At 39.4% G+C, this 25,514-nt stretch overlaps 3 protein-coding genes across 4 annotated transcripts in view; 2 read left to right on the top strand and 1 right to left on the bottom strand.

The window, feature by feature from the left end:
* LOC134218482 (protein bric-a-brac 2-like) overlaps window positions 1–25,514 on the top strand; it is a 111,817-nt gene that overhangs the window by 74,720 nt on the left and 11,583 nt on the right. The window lies entirely within an intron of this gene.
* Window positions 3,077–4,035, top strand: LOC134214292 (uncharacterized). The gene is made up of 3 exons (XM_062693704.1): window positions 3,077–3,159; window positions 3,288–3,600; window positions 3,676–4,035. The coding sequence occupies exons 1-3, from the start codon at window positions 3,132–3,134 to the stop codon at window positions 3,887–3,889; spliced, it is 555 nt and encodes a 184-aa protein (XP_062549688.1). The 5' UTR covers window positions 3,077–3,131; the 3' UTR covers window positions 3,890–4,035.
* On the bottom strand, window positions 6,001–8,658 carry LOC134214722 (uncharacterized). Its single transcript, XM_062694042.1, has 5 exons — window positions 8,379–8,658; window positions 8,075–8,320; window positions 6,857–7,189; window positions 6,122–6,549; window positions 6,001–6,069 (listed from the first exon to the last, which is right to left on the bottom strand). Exons 1-5 carry the CDS (start codon window positions 8,572–8,574, stop codon window positions 6,001–6,003), a joined length of 1,272 nt encoding a protein of 423 aa, XP_062550026.1. The 5' UTR covers window positions 8,575–8,658.

Genomic DNA, 25,514 nt, shown 5'->3' with positions numbered 1-25,514 from the left:
TAATGTGACCTACTACAACTGCGAGCTTCTTTCCGGCAAAGAAGTGCCAATGCTATCCACCCGGTTGGCAATGTCCGGGGCCACTTCCACGGCCCATAACGACGACAGTCCGATGAAAATGCGTGAATATTCGAGCACCAGAGACAGCTGCTGGCTCATCTACCGGCGCCGCTGACTGCCCGGGCTGCTGCTGTACGTCGGTTAAGGTGCGTATCCTGACGTCCCTGAAGCAAACCGGCAAAGACCATCATCGTCCGCAGAAGATCCTGGCAAACGGGCAGGAAAGAATCTGCTTAGAACCATCTCCTCCACTAGTGGCCGGATGTTTTAATGCGGTTAGATTGCGTTTCCGAATGTTTCCAACCGAACGGTGAAAATGTGGTACTCGTTTAGAATCCCAAAAGTCACAAGAGTGCGTTCGTCGTCGATTGGTTGGCCGGTTTCGTGTTCTGGCTGGGGAAACTTATCGACAGCATTAGAAATGGTTGGATCTTTCCACTATTATTCATTTCAGCCTTGAGGATGGGCGATGCTGACCTGGGAGGCTGTAAGGATCCGCAGGACTCCTTCCGTGATAATCAAATGCTCCAACTGGATGAGCGATTTCGATTCCGAGCTGGAAATGTACTCGACGGCTATCGGGCATTTGTGGCAAATAGAGAAGAAGTGTACATTTTTGTGTGTTTATTACCATGTGTAATCCAATTTGTTTCGAGCCGGTACATTGTTCACTGGAAGGGCTGGTTGAAACCAGCAGGAAGCAGTATGGGAAAAGTGACTTTTTCGAATGTGTTTGCAGCAGATGTAAACCCGATGGGATGCTGAAATGTGATGAATTTGTGGGCCTGATTGTGATGCTGTGGCTGTGGTTGCTTCATGGGCTAGATGTGAAAATATAGAAATGGCATATTCGAAATTAATCAATTTGTTTAACTTTTTACTGTTTTACAAGAAAACAATTGTTGTAAATCTATATGGATTGATTGCAGTATATCCTACTTGTCCAGAGAGTGAGTCAATTAATGCGGGTTTTTAATTCGCATTTAATATATTTCCCTTCCGTAATTCGTATCACATAACTCACCAGAATGAATCCAGAAAATATGTTCCTAAAAACTAACACAATACCACATCCGTAGTACAATGGATACACTATGATACACTGTGTGGAAGTGAATGAATTAGTCAAATATACTAAAAATATAACAAAACAAAAAGAGATTTGAAAGATTGTTTTAATTCAACGCTCAATTTGTGTCAGTCTTCCATTTAAAAAATGTAGTTCTAAAATGTATTTCTAGTCAGAAAAAACATGATTCTATCTTATGCACGCCACAATGCTGTAGAACTTGCTTCAAAATCGTAGTTAAAATTATATTTATAATTTTGCGTAACAAACCCTTCACGTGGTGTGTTACGAAACGAGTTTCACCATGGTCATATTGCCAGATTCTGGCTGAACCAACAAATACCTTCTTCACTATAGAACTCCGTTGTACCTATTAGGGTGTTGCTAAGTCGGTGGCCTCTTGCTAAGTTCCACGGTATAGATGGACGTGGCCAGGAATATCAATCCTTATGCTTTTGTTATTTTCGTTTTTTCTTGATTTCTTATAGCGTTCTAAGGATTTCAAAAGAAAAATATGAGTATCACTTGTTCCCAATCTACGAATTACGTAATATTGCTGATGCACTCACTACATGTTTATAAACTTCATTCAAAAGTCACTATTTAGCCACTTTTTTGTCATCGTTGATCACTAAAGTCACTATTTAAAAACGGCATTCATCGCTACCAGCCCTGCTATGCTCAGGGAGCCGAGAATGTTTTCCACCCGAAAACATCCCAGGCCACACCGAGAATCGAACTCGCCATCTGCGGATTGGCAATCCTACGCCTTTGCTTGCAAGGATAACTGGAGACCTTGTCACCACCCCTCAGTCCAAGTGGGCGCTTGAGACTCGGAGACAAAAATGAAGTTAAGTAGAAAAGTGCTACCTGCAATGGTCCTACGCTTTTAGCTTTGACTGACTACACATATCTATGGTTGCTACTCCGTGATTGACCAGAATCAGTGAAATTGCACAAAGAATCAACTGAATGATTGACTGGGATTGTTCAAGCATTCTCAGTGTGCAAGTTTCAGTAACTCTAAAATTCAAATGATCAATAACGGCGCCGGCCACGTCCTTGTAGTCAGTTAGGAAGAAGGAAGGAATATTAGTAGGTGGTTTTTGCTATTTGAAGACCGTGTTTACCTCTGCGTCTCCACAAAACCACAGGAAGGATTATTAGTTAATTGGTAGGCATCGTTGGATCTGGATTCACTCTGATAAGCGATACGACCGTGCCATTCATTATACACAGTGATTTTACCTAGCCATGAATCTGGCGCGAAAAGTAGTACAAACTAACTACCGGCCTACCGCGCGCGCAATACAGAACACAATATTCCGGCCGATCGTGCGATCGTTCTGCTGTCCGAAACAAGAGAAATCTCGCACTGAACTGATTTTTATTACCGGCCGCGCAATGCAGAACACAATAATCCGGCCGATCGCGCCATCGTTCTGCTGTCCGAAACAAGAGAAATCACGCACTGAAATGATTTTTATTACCGGCCGCGCAAAGCAGAACACAATAATCCGGCCGATCGCGCCATCGTTCTGCTGTCCGAAACAAGAGAAATCACGCACTGAACTCTGCTACCAGCAATGGTCCTACGACCCATAAACTTTGAAAATTCCAGGAAAAACATCTGAATAGAGCTTAAGGGTCCAGTCTTGGGAGGATAAACAGACTCAAATAAGTGTGTAAGTAGTGAGCCGAAAACAAAACTGTTGCAAATTTTCGTTTCAGATGACGCCTACGTTGATTATTTTGACGTAAACTACGTCTAAGGGGAAGACTCGGATACAGGGTGTAAAATGAAAATTTCAAAATTGGGGACCGTCACGAAATCATGTAAGATTTGTAACATTATTGGCATTCAAATGCAAAACATAAACCTATGGTGGCGACACCTACATTTCAGTTGTGTAATTGACGAAGTGATTAGAAGTTTAATTTCCATAGATTGCAGCGATACGGTGCTGAGTGAAATAATCCTTTTTCGTTTGATAAATCCAGGATGCAGCAAATGGAAACCAGTTCAAAAGGTAGAAATTATAGTTTTCTTTGTCATATGCGTATTTGTGATTCAAATATTCGTGTTATTGTATGCAATAATTGAGATCCGGTTTCATTTAGTGCAATTTGAGGTTAGTATATTTTGTTCAAATTTCAGGTACCGAAGATCGGGATGTCGAAGTTACTATCGTCGACATTCTTGATTACGTTGGTGACTCTGTACGGCCAATCAAGGAAGGATTTGCGGTTTTCAATGCAAACCATATAGTTTGTCTTGGATATCGAACATTCAATTCGAGTAATGTCCATATCACAGCATACGTTACCCAAAGTTCTCATCCGGGTCATTCTCCGCACCAAGTCAATCTCAACTTGGGATCATCGGTGGACGATTGGAAGCTAGGCTGTTCATGTAAAGCTGGGACGGCGAAGTGTAAGCACATTATTGCTTGCCTTCTTCACATTGAAAAGTGAGTAATTTTCTTCTGCATGTAGGATCTTGTTATACATGGGGTTTATCTGAATATCATTATTAATCATTTTAGGTACAGGAAGCTGGAGTTTCTTTCGTGCACTGACGTATCGCAAGCATGGGGTTTGTCAAAGTCCCAAAAAATGACACCTTGGGGAGCTAAACGGGTTCAAGATATGTGCTGTGCGCCTACTGTTAAAAAATTAGAAGACAAACACAGTTTGGAGGAAGAATGCATAATTTCCGAGTCATTCACAAGGATACTTTCGGGTAAAAACAATTTGTAATTTCTAGTTTTTGTACGTATACTTCGACATACCAGAAGACCATTTATTCTCTTCAAAGAAATGATGTTTGATAATTTCCCAGTGTCTAAATATTACATTTAATAAATACAATTGATTCACACCCACTTTATATCTATATAGCTCATCATCATACGCATTTTTTATTTTATTTTTCAGTTGCGAAAAATTCAGCAGTTTCCAAACATATGAGTGGACGACAGATGAATGAACCTATAATATATCCAAATCGAGCCGTGCAGGCTGTATCCAGTGTTGATACTTCGCCGCTATTTTGCACAACGGAAGAAATCATATACTGCTTATCGCTTACGCATAATCGAATTGAATCCATTTCTTGTGTGTTCAGAAATGACAACGAACTTGACTATTACAATTCAAATATGACTACTGATATTAACCGATCAGCAGAAATAGCTGTGTCTACTAGGGAGCAAAATTCAAATGAGTGGATGTTCCAAAGATCTACCAGAATAACAGCCAGTTCATGTTACAAACTATATACTTACCTCAGAAACAAAACACCTAACTGGACTAAGAAAATTGATAACTATTGGAATACAAAACCATTAGGGGTCAAAGCGGTTATATATGGAAGAAATGTAGAGGTGAAGGCATTTGAATGCTATCGTAGAATGCGTAACCCGCTGATAAAAAAGTGTGGATTGGTTATTCACCCAGCAGAACCTTGGATTGCAGGTTCTCCAGACGGAGTTGATCCGCTAACAACAACATTACTTGAAATCAAATGTCCTGTTGGCAGTGAAGCTAGTTTGGAAGACATCTTGCAATCTCGAAACGTGAAGCGATATCTGAAAAGGTCTGAAAATGCACAGATATATGAATTAAACCAAAACCATGAATATTACTGCCAAGTGCAAGTTAATCTATGGATATTGAATTGCTCAATTTGCGACTTTATCGTATATTCAGAAAAAGATAACGATTTCATAGTTGTTGAAATTCCATACAATCTAGAATATACGAGCAAAATCGTCAACTCTCTGAAACAATTGTATTTTGATAAAATGTTCCCATCGCTAATAAAATGATGTATTTGAAGCTTTTCAATTATTTGTGTAATAAAAACTATCGTTGAGCTCTGATGTAACAGTTATTTTATTGAACACATATGCTAAAAATGAAACTTAACATTAAAACTTTATTAATGTACAGCAGTAGTAGAACCAATAAATGCAGGGTTGGTCCAAATTCACATCCAACCCAATGAAAAAAAAAGGAATCAAATCGTTTGACAAATTCTCAACTTTTATCTAATTACATCTATATTCCTTTGACCTCATCAGAACTTGTTATCAGCCAGAATTGGTGCAGAAAGGTTTACAATTCCACAAACTATTATTGTTATGTCATCTATATGTCCAAGGATTGGAGGTGTTACACAGTCAGTTAAAACATTGAAAATTTTAATCCGTTGAATCACCCTTTCAACATGAATCCTTGCTTTGGCAATGGCCTCGTTATTGCTGGCCTCCAATGGACTAAGCCGCTCACTTCGCATAAATGGAGGTATATGCAATTTTATATGATTTGTGAGGCATTCATGTTGAATCGAAACACCCTTATCTACCATCACTTCGTCGCGGTGTGCCTCCAGACGATTAATAATTTGCTCCTGATTGAAGATATATTTGTCCGATGATTTGCCAGTGTATGCATTACTTATAAACGATATTAGTCCCGCGGGGGTGACTCCTATTAAAAACTTGATTGTTCGACGACCTTTATAATTCGAATAGCACGAAATTCTACAGTTAAGGCATTTCGGTGTCGCGACTGGAACTTCCGTGCAGTCGAGCACGATAGTAACGTTTGGAAAATGTTCTCGAAAACACAACGGAATGTTCTTTAATATTTCTTCCTTTGCTGGCCAGTACACGAATGGTTTGAGAACCCTGCGCAATATTTGTACCATGTGCGAAAAATAATTTGAGACTGTTACGCCTGATATGCGGAATAATATTCCTAACGCTTCAAATGACAAATTCTGTTTCAGTTTCGCCAGCGTTAAAATAACGCGATTGGTAGTATGCATGCTGAACTGTCTGCAATAGAAAGATGTCTCAAGCTTTCTACAAGCTAAACAAATTTCTTCCAACAAGACTAGAGTTGGCACGCAGTCCAAATGTTAACCTCTTTGTCTGTCAATAACAAGTCCGACAAAATGAAGTTTTCGGATTTAGCTTTGCTTACTTGTGAGTTAGATATTGCAGATTTGAAGCTTGCCTTAACTGAATTCTGCAAACTATCTTTTTCCGCAGGTGGTTTTTTAGCGGTGCTCTCCGCAATCGGTGTATTTATCGAAAGCTGAGATGTGTCAAGCAGTAGAGTATCGTTTAAAATTTGACTTTCTTGAAAGCTCTGGCCAACCGCAAAATCATTTGATCTATTTCCACCGATTTCACCATCGTTATGATCCTCACACGAATCCACCACGAAAACCGGCACATGCGTGGATTGGTTCTCCGAAATCCGGTCACTTGAAGTATTTTTCTTCGCTCGATCCTCTTCGTGGCAGTAGGTAGAACCGTGCGTGGGGCTAGCTTCAGAAGAACTTGTTGAGTCCGAGCCGGTTGAGAAATTCAACGATGGAATGGCGTCTCGTTTTAAACGTGATCCACCTGTCAGATAAAAATGATAATTAGGGTTGGTATACCATTCGGCGCCATACATAACAACTTTTTTAAAAAGCATGTAGGTGGACTTTATATATCAAGCATAATAAAATTTGTAATAATCCTCAAAATTGCTTAATCAAAAACAGGAACGCATGCACCAGTTGTGCACTATTCTTAATTTGGGTTCCTATTAGTGCAATTCCTATTGTTTCCTATGGCATTGGTCATAATAGGACTACTAGTGTGACAACTGGTGCAAAGTACATCAAAAAGCTAAAGTTCGAACATAGAGTAACCACTTATTACTTACCGGGAAAATAATTAGATTTCGAGAAGTGTAAACTGCACACTTTAGAGTTCGCCGTAGGTAGTTTAGAACACTTTAAAACTCGTATCCACTCCTTGAATCTAACATCTTTGCGACCAGGAAACTTATGTAGTTTTATGTCCCCTTCCGTTTTCGATCGACATCCTTCGACGTAACATATCCGGTTACTCCGCGGTGGGCAGGCATACTCACTATAATTATGATCTTCTAAGTGGATTGGCAAATTTAGCTTCTTTAAATCCCTTCGTGGAAGCTTTATTATCCGACTAATCTTCTTGGACGGAACTGCGGTAGCTTTCAAGTATCTGGAAGTCACTATAAAACAAATAAGAAGATTGAAATGGGCTTCAGATATTTATATATATAATATATATACTAGGGTGGTTCAAAAAATCGATTTTGCTCCACAGTGCTCATCTGATTCTTTACCATGTTCTGAGTGTCCTCTGAAAATTTGAACTCATTTGGATTAAAACTGATTTAGCACAAGCCGTTTCAAGTTTGCATGCAAATTAGTATGGGGAAATTTATTTTTTCATTATACTGTTAATGACGCTTCCCCATCAAGCGCATGTTAAAAGAAAACCTACATAGCTAAAAGGAATACTCAACAGCTTTCACTCAGTGAAAACCGCATCTCAATTAATCGTTCCAATAATTAGTAATCGAATTTAATCTATACCGTGGTTTTCTGGAGCTAATTGCATAACTCATCAACAGGCAACATTGCTGCTCGTGGCGAACACAAATTCAGGCTACTATGTTGCACTGCACATTTCAGTGATGCCCTCAAAGAAGTTTAACGATCATGACTAAAGATTCGCAACCTGTCTTAAAATCGATTACTAATTATTGGGACGATTAATCAACATGCGGTTTTCGTTGGGTGAAAGCTGTTGAGTATCCCTTTTAGCTATGTAGGTTTTATTTTAACCTGCGCTTAATGGGGAAACGTCAGTAACAGTATAATGAAAAAATAAATTTCCCCATACTAATTTGCAAGCAAACTTGAAACGACTTGTGCTAAATCAATTTTAATCCAAATGATCTCAAATTTTCAGAGGACACTCAGAACATGGTAAAGAATCAGATGAGCACTGTGGAGCAAAATCGATTTTTTGAACCACCCTAATATATACTCAATTGTAAGCATTTGTCTTGTATTGACGAATTGGATTTCAAGTATAAATAATAAATTACCTTTAACAAAATCAGATAACATGAAATGACGATTACAAATCAGTAGGCCTGTTGTGTCATCAGCTTCTTTCAAACCCAAGGCAATCTTCCACCTACGTCGGATTTGCTTTCCAGTCGGAAAACGGTGCAAACTTGTCTTTCGTTTGCTGGGTTTACATTTAGTGACGCAGCAGGATCCTCCATATTTCACCGAATGTTCCAGCTTCACTGATGGAACTGCGGTCTTCCTGAGTTTCCATCGTGTGTCTGAAGTCAAGTAAAAATAAGCACAACTAATATGAAAATTTTAAATGTAAACACTTACTTTCTATAAAATCGCTGGTCACAAAATGTTGGCTGCAAATTTTCTCCTTGCGGTCTCCGGATAGGACCATGTATTTGGTCCACCGCGAATAAACTTTGTGCCCGGTAGATGGAACGGAAAAAAAATTTACTTTGTAGCCGGCTACACCGGAACGATTTTCGCAGCCAGGAATTACGCACTTCTGAACTGTCTTCATTTTGGCAACAACCACTCAAATACACAAAATGGAAAGTTTTACCGATCTAACGCGTCAAATAAAAACTTTTTCAGCTAATTTCGGCGAAAAATTGAAAAAAAGATCAAATATTTTTAAATAACAAATCTGTTTGACATTTAAATCAGATTATATCATCGTCATGGCAACAGCGCCATCTGATAGTGAATTTTTACTCTTGACAGCGAATTAGGTCCTTTATCTTTCAATGGATTTTAAAGATTTATATATCAATCGATTCATAAACTTTCTACCAATTTGCCAGTACTATTGAAACTTTTGAGTATCATCGCTAAACTATTGAAAATTTCAGTTTTTCATGCATTATGCTTCCCTTATGCAACGCGTTCCAATCCTTGGTAATTGCCTACTTTTAGGGTATTATCAATTGTTGAACTGGGGTGTATGAATGGGGTGGCTCAGCTGCTAGACAGTAGGGTCTCTACTCCCTCCGGAGTGGGAGATGCTGCTTAATCTGGATGGGATAATTCTTTCCAACCCCGTGGCAAGACATGCTTTTCATCGTAGCGAACATCTTCATGAATATGTCCAGCATACATTTTGAAAAGCACTTCTCCCGAATCGTGCGTTTACAAGCAACTACATTTTATCCAAACTATTGTTGGCTACATATTTTCAAATTATTCAAAAATAATACCAGCTATTATGGGCATGTGAATATAATCCTAAAACATCTTTCTGCACACCATTTATTTCATTTCAATTTCACTATTGAATGTTGTTCGAATTGCATCCCCGGACCATTTCAACTGTGATGCACATCACAGTATAAACAATAATAATATCTTTTGTTTGATTCGGAGCGGGAGAACAAGTTACGAAATATGATTTCGTGTAGCGTTTGATTAGACCTATCGATTCACTCCAATTCGTTAGTTTATTATATTTTATCATCAAATAACATAATTCCCATGGTCAAAGATGTAAATCTTGCAAATTATTTCGAAAACAATTTTCAGATTTAACCAAAACAAATAGTAAACAAAACACATAATGTTTATTTTCGTACAATAACAACGGACGGTAATGAGCTACCGTCCGTGGACATGGTGGCTATTGTCAAACCCCTTGTGATAGTATAGGACGCCAGGGGGGTGGTTCTTTCGCTTCTATATAGAGCGTAATTATTGGTTTAGTGTACTATATTTCGTTTTACGTAGTTTACGTCGAGCGGTCGTGTCTTGTATACAACCCCAAACATTTTTTTCTTGTTGAAAACTTACTTGTTACATGACGACTGTATTTATTTAACTTGATGTGTAGTGTACTACCGTAATCTGGCAAAGTGACGTATACGCCATTTTCCAAAAATGGTAATTACGAGTAGTCCTCATCCCGAGCAGCACAAGTTAGACAAAAATGGTTGCAGCAACTTGATTGTGACTAAATCTGGTCACATATGAGTTGCAGTAACCTACACAGCAAATAATTTTGAAAATTCAACGACGTGTAAAATTGCAGTTTATCCCATCAAACGAATTAACATTCGATATTATATTAAATTTGATTGAATTTTACAAGCAAGCACCGTTTACATTTATTTCTATTTAAAAGAATAGTGAGATCTACTGAATGTTACTTTGCATGCTCCAAATATGTGCATGAAAATACATTTAAAATCACAACATATTTTTATCTGTGTATGTGGTACATATGTGCTGCTAGGGATCGTACTCTTTAACAAAAAAATGGAAAACATGTATGCTGTAAAATGGCGCATACGCCACTTTTTCAGATTACGGCAGTGTAGTATCGAGGGCTCCCTCTAAGGTGCAAACTAATCGGGTTATACTTAAAGGTGACGTAGGGCTACGAAGCTGTATGTATTCCCGGGAAGACGAAAATAGCTGAATAATATCAAATGTTGATTAGATAGCAAAATGAGATATGGACATGTTTGATATAAGAGATAAAGAATCACGATGATAATATCAATTTTTTGCAATAAAATATCATGAGGAGATAAAGTTATGCTATTTTTAAGAAGCAAAATCAAATCGCTCGGAAATCGCTCTCAATAGATAACGAATAACGATAAAAGAGAGGCAAAGACTGTTCCGAATCAGAACAAGCCATGATAACACATTTATCAAACTTGTATACAAGTGGGAAAAAACAAAATCGGATAGGCAGCCCACAGAAAAATGGTGATTCTCGCTATGTTTTCGCTCCTTTCGTGTTGGTTACTGCACAGTTGTGTAGAACAAGTTGAAATGCATCATCTGAGCCCGTGCTTCCTGCATTTGGAGCTTTCTAAAATTAATGTATCATGAGGTATAGCCTCCCGAATCAGCTCTCTATCATGACAGCTTGCGAAAAAGCTTTTGATCAATATCATGTGCCATTAGTTTGTTCTTATCCACACCCAACCGGCGGTTGTTAGATTTTCTAACAATTCTGTATAAGAATCTACCAAAACCTGTAGAGTAGAGTGGGCAAGAGTACGCACTTAGTTTTCAATCGATCATGTAGCCCTTATGAAGCAAGCTTCTTCATATCAAATCTTTGTCGATGATTCATATACTCTTCCATTATGTTACCCAGTGGAAAAAATATTGAAATTATTGAGACTCGTTTTAGTAGAACCCTTATTGCAAGACAAGTGAAAAACGCACTCTTACCCCACCGGTGGGGTAAAAGCGCGCATCGGGTGGGGTAAGAGTACGCATTTATCCAATCATGTGCTTTAAGTATATATTTACACAAATGAGAGTTAATAACATTTAATTGATGTTTAATGAGCATATATTAGGGAATGTTTAAAGATTACGTAACTCTTAAGGGGGAGGTGTCCTAAAAATGTGCACTTTCATACGAAAAACCATTGTTTTTTTATATATACAACAAACTACAGAGGTAAATATATATATCAGGTTTCGCGTGGCATATACAAAGGCATTTTCCTTAAAGAAAGTCCACCAATCACGTAACGTAAAATTTGGCTATTTCATCACCCCCCGCCCCCTCTCTTACACTATTTGTATGAATATTCTAAAAATTATATGGATCGTCACACATCTTGCAACCCCTCCATGCTAAACGTTGCGTAATTTATGAAAGTTTCTTTTGATTAAATGTAATTATCATTTAAATGAAATTGTGTTTTCGTACTATGTTTAGGTGTACAACAAGTCCTAATACAATTTCTTTATTTCGCTTCAGTGCTTTGTTCGCTATGTCCTTTCTAACACCGAATTACTTCAACTTATCCTAAAAACTTGTGATAATTTCGAATTCTGTCCCTTTTTTCTTAGTTGTTGATCTTTACGCTTTGGAAGAAGTCTTATTTCGACCGGAGATACGGGTTCGACATCATAATTTATAAATTCATATGCGTACTTTTGCCCCACCGGTTCCTGCGTACTTTTTCCCCACAGTCCCAACAATTATTCAAGTAATGGTTTTGACGTCTTGGAAAACCAACCGGATTGGTGTTCTGTACCATAAAGTACTCTATACAATAGGTTATCGAAACGGTATAATGTTCACTTGATTGAACGTATATATGGCAATGAAATACTAGTTGCGGAAATCCAATTATTTTTAGCAAAATGACCAAAAAGTTATCTAACTCCATATCTCCCTTGTTGTTTATTCAAATCGTTTACAATTACACATGATAATAGTTGGCCAGAATACCTGTCAAACTGATGTAGTGCTGCCAGTTTATCTTTTTCTATTACTTCAAAAAATCGAAAACGTACTCTTACCCCACGCGCACTCTTGCCCCACTCTACTCTATAAGAATTGGGCATATGTGAAATTGTTAGATTCTTATACAAAAAATGTAAGAAAACCTCACACAATTGTTAGATTCTTGTACAATATTTGTATAAGAATCTAACAATTTCGCATATGCCCAATTCTTATACAGGTTTTGGTAGTTTGTTATACAGAATTGTTTGAAAATCTAACAACCGCCGGTTGGGTGCATAGTAGGGCAGTTCACATTTCAAAAATGTTCTAAAATTCCAACTCCCATATGTTTATTAGCATCATTTTGATAATATAGGAGTCCTGGCAAAATTTCAGGCAATTCGGTGGCCATTTAGGGGTGGCGCAAAGTCAATTTATGTTTATATGGAAATTTGTATGGGAAAAACTTAAAATTTATTCAAATCCCCCTACAACTCTTAAATCGTGATGAATTCAAATAAACATCCCCAACCTCCATTTTTGGAATCTATTTGAGCTCAGCCAGTGGGTAACTCATTAATTTTGATTTATATTTCCACTGCTACGTTGAGGCTAATTACACCATTTTAGCCATTTATACCATATTCACACTGTCAATAGAACCGTTCAATCCACTCATAACTAATGTTTTATCCGGAAGACTCATTTATATAGATTTCAAAAAGAGAGGTTGGGGATGTTTGTTAGAATTCATCACGATTTGACAGCTGTAGGGAGACTTGAATAAATTTTACGTTTTTCCCATACAAATTTCCATATAAACATAAATTGACTTCGCGCCACCCCTAAATGGCCACCGAATTGCCTGAAATTTATCCAGGATTCCTATATTATCAAAATGATGCTATTAGACATATGGGAGTTGGAACTTTCAAACATTTTTGAAATTTGAACTGCCCTAGTGCATAGCATATCTTGATATTTTGGTGCAAATTTTTGAAATTGTTGCCTGTTCTTTTATCTTTTATCTCTTATATCAATCAAGTGCATATCATGTTTTGTTATTCTGTTCATGGCTTCTGCTCGGGTTGAATGTTATTAGTAGTAGGTAGCATTAAGGAGCCTGTGTTGCTTACGGGTTGGCAGTAAATGTAACCGTGGGTCAGTTGTTTACATTGCGGTACTCTAGATCAATTTATAACTATAAGGATGAGCGAGCTTCATCTCTTTTTCACTGCATAGAGATGAGAATACAACAAGGCCACTAACTAAAAAAAAATACATTTTCCGATTTTTTTGTTTTCTAAGTTCCATAAAGAAAGAAAGAGAAAGAGATAAGTTGCAGATGAAGTGCCTAGTATGGATTTGTCACTATCTCTACCCATGCAACTGATATCTACACAGATAGAAAAATCCACTGAAATTTACGCTAAAGATGATGCACATAAATGGAACACCATTATTAGCTTAATTCCACGCGTGATTTAGCCAAAATGTATACAATATTTGACGTGAATCGTCAATATTGCTTGCAAGTTGTAAGCAAACTTGTTAGGAAGAGGTCCATTTCCGCGTAGAATAGTGTAAATTTCCGCATCTCAAGTTTTACGCGCTGTTTACTTTTCATTATTTATTTCTGTGTAGAGTAGAACCTCGATTCCGACACTGAGTTTGTTGAAATGAATTCAGAATACCAAAGGTTAGAACATTTTATTGTTTGTGCTGTTCCCGATTTATTTTGGGGTTATCCACAAAGAACGCCACGCTTCTAGGGATGTGATTCATATAACATTTTTAGAGGTTTAATATATTTCTGACGGCCTTCACCACTACGGACGCTATCATTGAGGGGCCGTACACTAATTACGTAAGCATTTATTCTGGTTTTTTACCCCCCTCCCCCCTCCCCCCTGTAAGATTTTTCACATACAAATCATTTTTGCCTTTCTCGTATACTAAGTATACGTAAAGGCTATATAATCGCTCCATAAACAAACTTTTTATAGAAGGCCCGGAGACCCATAGGGTTATAGAGTATCTGTTCCATTATTAATAACATGCTCCTATATCAATAACATTCGCAAAACAGGCATTTTAGGCTCAATTTGTGTCGTGTTTTGATCTTTTCCGACGTGCTCACTGCTGAAAAAATGTACAAAAATGAGAAATAAAACAATTAGCCCACCAATTGTTTGTTTTCGAATGGTATTGATTTGGGTACATGGTATGAATTCAAGGAGCAGTTCCCCTATATCGATCGACTCAGCTCGACGAATTGAGGTGATGTCTGTGTGTATGTCACTCATTTTTCAGGTACTTATCCTTAACCGATTTACTCGCAACAAGTTGCATTCGACGCAGAATACTCTACCATTGTTTTCTATTGAAAATTGGCTAGATCGGACTATGGGCTCGGAAGTTATGGCCAAAATACCAAAATACCAATTGAGTAAAAAAATGTCACTCATTTTTCAAGCACTTATCCTCAACCGATTTACTCGCTTTACTATTTTTATAATGCACGAGAAAGAGACCATCACCGCTAGGTGGATTAATCAGAGTTTTTATTTATATGGAACGTAAGAAAATGGTAGCCCCCTCCCCCCATAAGTGCTTACGTAATTAGTGTACGATCCCGTTGATATTAAACTCTCTGACACTTCGAAGAACATTCGTCTCTATTCAACTTCTTTCCGTTTAATATGGTGGTTCTGAAAAGTACCGTTTTAAGGCGTAGAATTGCAAATCCGGAGATGGCGAGTTCGATTCTCGACCCAGTCTAGGATACTATCGGGTGGGAAACATTCTCGACGCCCTGAGCATAGTGTATCCATTGAACTTAAACAATAAATAATGCTCAATTCATGTCAAAAACAGCAGCTAAACGAATCAGAATATTGCAATAAAATTAACCTAATCGTAAAATTCAAGTAGAGCAAATTAAAACATATTCTTCTGGGTAAAGTTTTTGTCCTGAAAAGCACCGATTTATTTCAATAATGCGCCATTGGAATCAATAATTGCATGCGAGGAATATCACTTGAGTGCTACTGCAAAAAATCATCACTGGATGGTTTGCCACTCCTCCGGGGCCCTCCTTAGCCGTGCGGTAAGATGCGCGGCTAAAAAGCAAGACCATGCTGAGGGTGGCTGGGTTCGATTCCCGGTGCCGGTCTAGGCAATTTTCGGATTGGAAATTGTCTCGACTTCCCTGGGCATAAAAGTATCATCGTGTTAGCCTCATGATATACGAATGCAAAAATGGTAACCTGGCTTAGAAACCTCGCAGTTAATAACTGTGGAAGTGCTTAATGAACACTAAGCTGTGTGAGGTGGCTCTATCCCAGTGTTGGGATGTAATGCCAATAAGAAGAAGAAGAAGAAGATGGTTTGCCACAAAATAACATAAGGTGCCTCCATTCGTTCAATCTGATTGTAATTTTTCTTAGGTTATTAGATTTTTAATAATGCATTTACAATCACTAAGTCAACAGCAGCCAACTATTAGTTTTAAACTTGCGAAAAAATATTACATGAATGGTGCTGTGGTGCTGTTATATAAGCTATCCATGTACAACATATGTGCTCTGCCTATGATCGCATATTTGTAACCAGTGGTGCAATTGGTGCAGAATGCGATCCTTTTGTTTTGTATTTTTCTCTGCCCCTCCCTTTCTATAATGATACCTTTCAGTCAGAAAGACAAAGCAGGAATAGCTCAGCCAACTCCGTTTGTCAACTTCGGGCTGGAGCTGATGATCATTCGGCACAAATTTCCTGTCTTTTTCTTTCAAGTGATTCACCCGTGCACTTATATAAGGATGTCACTTTCACGCACCAGCGAGTGTACTGAATGGACTGCCACTGCGGGCTGCGTGTGCGATGAGAAAAGAGATCTTTTGTTTACTTCGCGTGCCCGAAAGAATAAAATAGATCCCATCTCGCAGACCTTGGCCTCTTACCCAGCAACTCCTATCCCTACCTCCTCGTGTTGCTGGCCGGGATACGAGCCTTTGGGAAAGACCGGGTAACCAACCCCGGTGGGAACTATGGTCGTATGCTGACAGGGAGAGGGGGGTTTGCTCCTATCCTGAGGTGCAAATCTTACTGAGCGTCTGTTCTCCATGTTAGGAGGGCCTCACAACAGCATCTTTTCTCCATGTTAGGGGTTGCTGATCTTCGTCCGAGTGCCAGTGAGGGACTCTAAAAGAAACTGTGTACCATGGTCCACCAGAAATATGGAGGAATGGTCCTCCGGAAATGTAAGGAGTTTGGTGTCAGGCCCTGAAGGCTAACCAAATAAAAAACACATGCAACGAACAATCAACAAGAGAGTACGGACTGGAACCTTCGGCGAAGATCACTGCGACGAAAAGTGACTAGCGATTGGAAACTCGGTTCGTGAAACTGCAAATCTCTCCACTTCATCGGGAGCACACGCATACTCGTCGATGTGATCAAGGACCGTGGATTCGGCATCGTAGCGCTGCATGAGGTTTGTTGGGAGGAATCAATGGGGAAAACGTTTAGAGGTAATCATAGAATTTACCAGAGCTGCGGCAATACACACGAGCTGGGAGCAGCTTTCATAGTGATGAGCGATATGCAAAGGCGCGTGATCGGTGGTGGTGGCCGATCAACGAGTAAATGTGCAGGTTGAGGACCAGTTCTTCAACTTCAGCATGATCAACGTCCATAGCCCACACTCCGGAAGCACTGATGATGATAAGGACACATTCTACGTGTAGCTGGAACGTGAGTACGACAGCTGCCCAAGCCACGACGTCAAAATCATCATAGGAGATTTAAACGCTCAGGTTGGCCCAAGAGGAGGAGTTTAGACCGACCATTTGAAAGATCAGCGCTCACCGGCTGCCGAACGAAAACGACCTACGACTAATTGATTTCGCCGCCTCCAAGAATATGCCATTCGCAGCACCTACTTCGAACACAGTCTTCCGTATCGGTACACCTGGAGATCACCACTGCAGACAGAATCACAAATCGACCATCGTTTTGATTGATGGACGGCACTTCTCCGACATTATCGACGTCAGGACATATCGTGGCGCTAACATCGACTCTGACCACTATCTGGTGATGGTTGAACTGCGCCCAAAACTATCCGTCATCAACAATGTTCGGTACCGACGACTGCCGCGGTACGACCTAGAGCGACTGAAGCAAACTGATGTCGCCACTGCATACGCACAGCGTCTCGAGGTAGCGTAGCCGAAAGAGAGTGAGCTCGATGGGGCCTTTCTTGACGACTGCTGGAATACAGTCAAAGCAGCCATTAACGACACAGCGGAGAACAACGTCGGGTATGTGGGACGAAGTCGACGGAACGATTGGTTCGACGAAGAATGCAGATATATTCTGAAGGAGAATGACGCAGCGCGGGCGGTCGCGCTGCAGCAAGGTACCTGGCAGAACGCGGAACGTCATAGACGGAAACGGAGACAGCAGACCCCCCTTTTTCAGGAGAAGAAACGCCGCCTGGAAGAAGCGGAGTGCGAGGAGACGGAACAGCTGTGCAGTTCTCAAGAAACACGCAAGTTCTATCAGAAGCCCAACGCATCCCGCAAAGGCTTCGTGCCGCGAGCCGAAATGTGCCGAGATAAGAATGGGAGCATCTTGACGGACGAACGTGTGGTGATCGAAAGGTGGAAGCAGCACTACGAGGTCAAGTCAAAGCAGCGGAGGAGATGATTACGTCAGTTCAGCGGACGATGGAAGCCAACCAGCCCCCATCTTGAGGGAAGTTAAGAATGCCATCCAACAGCTAAAGACCAATAAAGCAGCTTGTAAGGATGGTATCGGAACTGAGCTCATCAAGATGGGCCCGGAAAAGCTAGCCACTAGCCTGCACAAACTCATAGTCAGAATCTGGGAATCTGAACAGCTACCGGAGGAGTGGAAGGAAAAGGTTAGTTGTTTTATTTATTTGTTTCGCGGATGACATGGACATTGTCGGCCGAATATTTGCAAAGGTGGCAGAACTGTACACCCGCCTGAAACGTGAAGCAACAAAAGTTGGACTGGTGGTGAATTCTTCGAAGACAAAGTACAAGCGCGACAGGGCCCGCCTGGGAAGCAGTGTTACGATAGACGGGGATACCTTCGAGGTGGTCGAGGAATTCGTCTAGGGGCTGTCCACGAACCACGTAGACCGAAATTTCACTTTTCCAACCCCCCCGTTCCCCGCTAGTAGACTTTCGTAGACTTTTCCGAAACCCCTCCCTCACCCCTTGAAGTCATCGTAGACTTTTCCAAATTTTACAAAACCTTATATGTGATTGGAAAAATATGGAAATCAACCACGTTTCAAGCAATTCAGCTATTCAATTCTATTTCCATGTAAACATTACAACAAAGTTCGTATTTCAAACATAATAAAATCAAACTGAACAAAATCCAATAAAACGAAAATCAAATTGAAACGAAATCAAATTTAATCCTCTGCCCATATCTTCTGAAATCAAATCTCAAAGCCAATTAATTTAATTACTGTTGAATTCATTTCCTCCTAGAGGTGTACGCCACCATCGCCGACACTTTTGCATCGGCGCGCCACTGATAAAATCTGTCATGCATCTGACCTATCATTCTCAACGCCGGTTCAAAATTAGGAAAACCGAAGAATTTTCAGAATGTGGAAAAAAAATCGAGATGAAATTCCGACAACGTCAATTCTACATTCCAATAAGTTTTGGCAATTTTGTAAAATTCTCCAATTGATAACCTTGAAATACTCCAAAGAACTCTCCGTTATAACTCCGATGCTTTTCTTGAAAATTCCATGCAATATCCCGCTGAATAATCAATTGTTGAAATCCCAAGATTTTTCTTCTAAATTCCAAAAGATTCCCCTTTAAAAAACCCCGAGTAATTTTCCGTGAAAATTAAGAATTATTTCCCGAGGTAATTTTAAGTTTAAACGGACATTCCGAAATATTTCCCATGGAAATTTAGAATGGTTTCCTACGATATTTTTTTAATTTCTCTTGCAAATTTGGAGCAATTCTCTAGGAAAATTAAATAAATCTTATGGGCATTCCAAAGAATTTTCTGAATAATTTTCGGCGGAAATTCTGGGGAATTTTCAGTTGAAATTTTTGTGAACTTCTCGTAAAAAAATCGAATAAATTTTCATGAAAGCTAGAAAGGCTTTTTCACAAAAGATGCATTTTATTTAGAAATTTCGAAAATTTTCCATCGATAATTCCAAAGAATTTGCATTATAACTGCCGAAGAAATTTACGAAGAATTTTCCACGGGCATTTCGTATATTTTCGCTTATACGAAAAGCAGAGCAGAATTCCTCGCGAAAATTCCGAAATTAAGAAAAAAAAATCGATGACTTCCCAGAAAATCTCCAGTAAATATTCTGAAGGGTTTCTAGCGGAAATTTTGGAGAATTCCCTTTACAAGCTCCAAAGAATATCTTTTGGGACTTTTTCTGGGATATTCCAAAATGCTTCCTTCGTAAATTCAAAAAAAAAACCCTGATTAATCCACCTAGCGGTGATGATGCCTTTCTCGCTCGTTCAAATGGGTTGACAAACATATTAGAAAACTCTAATATAACACTTAATAGATCTTATTTTTCAAATTTGTTTATGGCAGCCCTTACTTTGTACCGTTAAATGCACAAAAACGATCCATAAATAACATCAGAATGTTCCATAAAACGCTACCTCAAATCCAAAAAATAGCTCAGGCTTATCCATAAAGAATAATTTTAAGATCCATAACTAAGCATAACTAAGCTAAAAAAAAATATATCAAATAATTGTAAAATAAGTATGTACCTTTAAACATGATCAAGAAAAACAATATCATTCCTGCTATTTTCCCATGAACGTATGACAAATGATCCATAAATGTTTGGAAAATTATTCATAGAAAACTACATTTAATAAAAAAAATACAATTTTGCGCAATTTTTATCGTGATTATGATCCATAACTTCGGTGATATGATCCGTAATTTTGGTCAATTGACAAACTTTTTCTGTTTTGAAGTCAGAATCCAGCTTAGGCTTCTGGCACCTTTTGAAATAGTATGATTCTTCATCATATAGATAAGAATTCATTTTTTGCTGATGAGCAGTTCCGTTTTTGTCAATGCCATTTAACCACTTTTCAATTAAGATTTACGATTTTGATCCGACTTAATAAAGTCTTAGAAGAATTCTACTAGGGTTGCTTTTCTTCATATAGAGAGCATTTCGGCATTTCTCAGCTTCTCCCACATAATCCGAGTGCTATTTGAAATCTTCAAACAGATATGTTGTCGCTATGAATGGGTTTCCAATTAATTGGTCTCGTGAAGTCCAAGATTTAGGATTCATGTATAGCATGAATTAATTAACTATCAAAAACACAGAAGGTATGCAAACGAAAAGGTACGATTATAGTTAGTTAAAATTTATAGAACATCAAAAACATTTACTAAAATAAATTGTTTTATTTTCAAACTAATTGTTAGCCCAGCCATGTTTTACATATACTGTGCCAATATGAATTATTTGCTGCAACGCCAGGAAGAATGCATTACAGTGAATTCAAATCAAATGTTGAAATTGATTCTGAAGTTGCTTCCATGCACACCAAAACATTATGAATATTAGGTGACATATCTGACATCTGACATTATGACACAAAAGCACATGACGTAAACTCAATCGTATATGTTTATCAACGTCAGATGATTTAAATATGCCACGGAACCTACACACAGCACAGGTGCGTTGCCGCACGAATGTACAAGCAACCGATGATCAGTGCAAATTGAGTATAACCTGTTATACTTCGATCACCAATCTTTCAAGAAGTAAAGATAGCTGAGGGGTAACGTTCTAGGCTCTCACTCAGAGAGTCCTGTGATCAACGCTCGTTCGGCTCTATTCTTTTTTTTTCAAAAACATATTTTCTTGTATAATACCAATGAACTTTAAACAATTTTTATTTTCTATAACTCAATACCAAATTTTTAAAACGAATTCTCTGCGTTTGTAAACAAAGATTAGAACATCGATTCGTCAAATCTAAGAGGCGAGAGCACTCCCACGCAATCCAACACCACCAACAGATAGCCGAAGTCTACACCTTTATATCAGGCTACATATCTACACATGTTGTTTAATCGAAATAATTAGACTTTCGTGTTGCCAATCTAAAAGTGGCAGTGCGAGTTGGCTCTTGTTTCGGACGGCGGGACGATCGCGCGATTTGCCGAAATTTTGTGTTTTGCATTGCGCGGCCGGTAATAAAGTTAATTAGTGCAGTGCGTGTTGGCTCTTGTTTCGGACGGCGGAACGATCGCGCGGTTTGCCGAAATTTTGTGTTTTGCATTGCGTGGCCGGTAATAAAGTTAATTAGTGCAGTGCGAGTTGGCTCTTGTTTCGGACGGCGGAACGATCGCGCGATTTGCCGAAATTTTGAGTTTTGCATTGCGCGGCCGGTAATAAAGTTAATTAGTGCAGTGCGAGTTGGCTCTTGTTTCGGACGGCGGAACGATCGCGCGGTTTGCCGAAATTTTGTGTTTTGCATTGCGCGGCCGGTAATAAAGTTAATTAGTTCAGTGCGAGTTGGCTCTTGTTTCGGACGGCAGAACGATTACGCGTTTTTCCGAAATTTTGTGTTTTGCATTGCGCGGTCGGTAATAAAGTTAATTAGTGCAGTGCGAGTTGGCTCATGTTTCGGACGGCGGAACGATCGCGCGATTTGCCGAAATTTTGTGTTTTGTTTTGTTTTTCCTTAGGACGGTTCGTAAGTAAATTGATGAATATATTTTATTATTTTTACAGCATATACTGTTATTGACAAACGCTCTATATTGTCGAATAGAGCTCCCTATTATTCACCTTTCCCACTAACACAAATTTTCCTTCCCGAGACATCTATGAAGGTAGTATGGGTTCCCTGGATCTTCACTAGTAGATGTTGAACTAACATTCCTTCCCTCCTTCCGTGATTGTAAGGACGTGGCCAGGTATACAACTGCTACTGTATAGGAAAAGGTACTAATCCCAAGTACCAATTTGCGACAATATACAGTAGATTGCTCAATTGAGCATTGTATAGCCACCCACGATTTGTACAATCACATATGCTATGCTATGCTATGCTTTCGTGTTGCCAATCTAAAAGTAAATTAAATTTCGAACCTGAAAAATCCAACTATTTTCGGTTAAAATGTGTTTTAACGTTTTAACAACCATTTTAAAATTGACGTCCTATATCCCTTGCCGGGTGAAATAAAAAGGCATCATCCGGCCCCCATTTTGTTTACTCGCTTTCGTCAGGGCCATGCGGTGTGTTGGTGATGCTTCCTTCTGCGATATTCATCCGACGGAAAGCGAATGAAGCGAATGAAGCGAATGCAGTGCCGTTCGCTCCCGCCGAAATTTGCTTGCATAGCGTCCTCACGCACATCAGCTGCGCTCCCATACGCTGATTGAACGCCGCTGATCGAACTCGTATGTAGGGTATGCGAGCGCATGATAGCAAAATAATAGAACACATCAATAGAACACACACACAAACAATAGAACACATTTCTTTTCGTTAAAGGTTACCCAAATAAACACTTATAAGGCGATCATGGCCTCAGTGGAGACAATGGGGTCTTAATAATATTGTTCATCATTGCATTACTTAACGTTTGCTTTACTTGAAGCGACACGTTGTAATTGTGCCATTATGAATATTAATTGAAAACAATAATTTCTCCAACAAATTGGCTTTCCTACCTATATACTGCCGCCGCAAGCGTAACTGTTCCATATTTTCTTCCATGCAAAATCAATATTGGACGATTATGCTTGCGACGGCAGTATAATCAAACTCATTTACCTCCAAGAAATTTAGATTAATTATTAAGACGAAATGAATCCAATTTCATTTCTAGCAAATTCAAAGTTTGTCTATTTGTTAATGCATTAAAACTATCAATTTCGAATTATCAAATATATATTTTCTTTCATTGATTCAATAATACTTCCAATATTGGCACCGTTACCCTAGCAGAGTGAACTCTGTGGCTTTGAAAAGAAATGCACACATACTAATTTGATAAATACTGTACGACTTCGGTTAACTCATACCATGTGTGTTCCGATAGTTTTGTGGTATGGCAAGCGCCTTCCACCCCAGAGGTCAGAAGTTCGAATCTAGGTGTATTCAGTTGAGAACATTTTGCTATTCTTATTCATAAAAACAGTTTTTGGCCATAACTCCAGATTGCGATGAGCTATTGATCTAATTTTCAATAGCAAACAATGGGACTGAATTCCGCGTCGTCTGCAACTTGTTGCGAGCAAATCGGACAATGGGAAGTTCAAAAAAGTGTGTCTACAAAATTTGTACACATACACACATACACACACACACACACATACATACATACACACATACAGACATCACCTCAATTCGTCGAGCTGAGTCGATCGGTATATAAAAATCGGCCCTCCGGGCCTCCTATCAAAATTTTGTTTTTGAAGCAATATTATAGCCTTTACGTACACTTAGTGTACGAGAAAGGCAAAACGTGGAAGTACTTTTAGTACGACATACTATCCATAGTTTGCAAAGAAGTTCTGAAAATCAAAAGAAATTCTAGTAGAATCTGCAGTAAAATCCAAGTGAGGATGTTGAAAAAATTCGATTTTTTTTACAGAATACTTAAAAGCTTAAAAGCTGCTCAACAAAGAAGAACCTCCTGGTAAAATTCTTGATAGTTTCAAGCCGTAGTTCAGACTTTTACTTCAGTGAAATTCATAACATTTTTATGGAGAAACGCAAGAGATTATTTCGATCAAGTCATGCAAAAAAAAACGGAAAATCCTAAAAAAAAATCAGACTATTGAACTCCGCTCAAAGCTGCTGTATATCGTTTTCGAAAAAAAAAATAAAAAAAAAGGTCTTCTTCTTCTTCTTCTTCTTCTTATTGGCATTACATCCCCACACTGGGACAGAGCCTCCTCGCAGCTTAGTGTTCATTAAGCACTTCCACAGTTATTAACCGCGAGGTTTCTAAGCCAAGTTACCATTTTGCATTCGTATATCATGAGGCTAACACGATGATACTTTTATGCCCAGGAAAATCGAGACAACTTCCAGTCCGAAAATTGCCTAGACCGGTACCGGGAATCGAACCCAGCCACCCTCAGCATGGTCTTGCTTTGTAACCGCGCGTCTTACTGCACGGCTAAGGAGGGCTCCTATGCAAAAAGGTCTAAGTAGACTTTTGGTATACCCTCCCCCCGTCCCCCCTCGTAGACTCTTTCGTAGACTTTTTCGAAACCCCTCCCTCCCCCTCAAGAGTCTACGTGGTTTATGGACAGCCCCCTACCTTTGATCCTTGCTATTGGCTGATAACTATGTTAGTCGTGAAACACGAAGGCGCATCATCTATTGAAGTCGGGCCTACTACGGGCTCCAGAAGAAATTGCGGTCAAAAAAGACTCGCCACCGCACCAAATGTGTTATATACAAGACGCTAATAAGACCAGTTGTTCTCTACGGACACGAAACATGGACAATGCTCGAGGAGGACTTGCAAGCACTCGGAGTATTCGAGAGACGGGTGCTTAGGACCATCTTCAGCGGCGTGCAAGAAGACGGTGTGTGGCGGCGAAGAATGAACCGTGAGCTCGCCCAGCTCTACGGCGAACCCAGAATCCAGAAGGTAGCTAAAGCCGGAAGGGTACGATGGGCAGGACATGGGCAGTTGTTGGTGTTGAGTTTTCTATCGAAAAGGATAGATAAAAAGATAGGATAAACTAATTAGGAAAGGCTGACTTACTTTATATCCTTCTTTCCAGTATCGGTGTTGATCTACGTTTGGGTTCCAATACAGCAGTATTAGATTTTTCGCAGCTTCGGTCCTTTTTCGGCGATTCTCCTCCTCCAGTCTTGCAATGGTCATTTTCAGTGTCTCGATCTCCTGGTCTTTGCTGGTTGATACTGCTTTGGCATACGAGCCTCCCTGGCTGGCACCAGACCGAAGCTCGAATTCGCGTCGGGCTTGAGCCTTGGTCTACCCGGATACGCTGGAATTTCGGTCTCCTTCACGTACGCCTGGCATTTCCTACTGGAGTTAGGATGGGCATTGCATTTGCAAAAATTGCAATAACATTGCGGGCATGTTGCTGGGGTGTTCAATTACATGTCAACGTTCATGGCATTTTCAGCTTGGAGATGGTTCCCACACAGTTGCCGCAGAGTTGGTCGGAACTAGGGCACCGTTTGCTAGTT

This window comes from Armigeres subalbatus, chromosome 2 (assembly GCF_024139115.2).
Source record: "Armigeres subalbatus isolate Guangzhou_Male chromosome 2, GZ_Asu_2, whole genome shotgun sequence".
In the NCBI taxonomy this organism is placed as follows: Eukaryota; Metazoa; Arthropoda; class Insecta; order Diptera; family Culicidae; genus Armigeres; species Armigeres subalbatus.
Note: the sequence above shows the minus strand (reverse complement) of the source record. Positions and strands in the feature narration are given on the sequence as shown.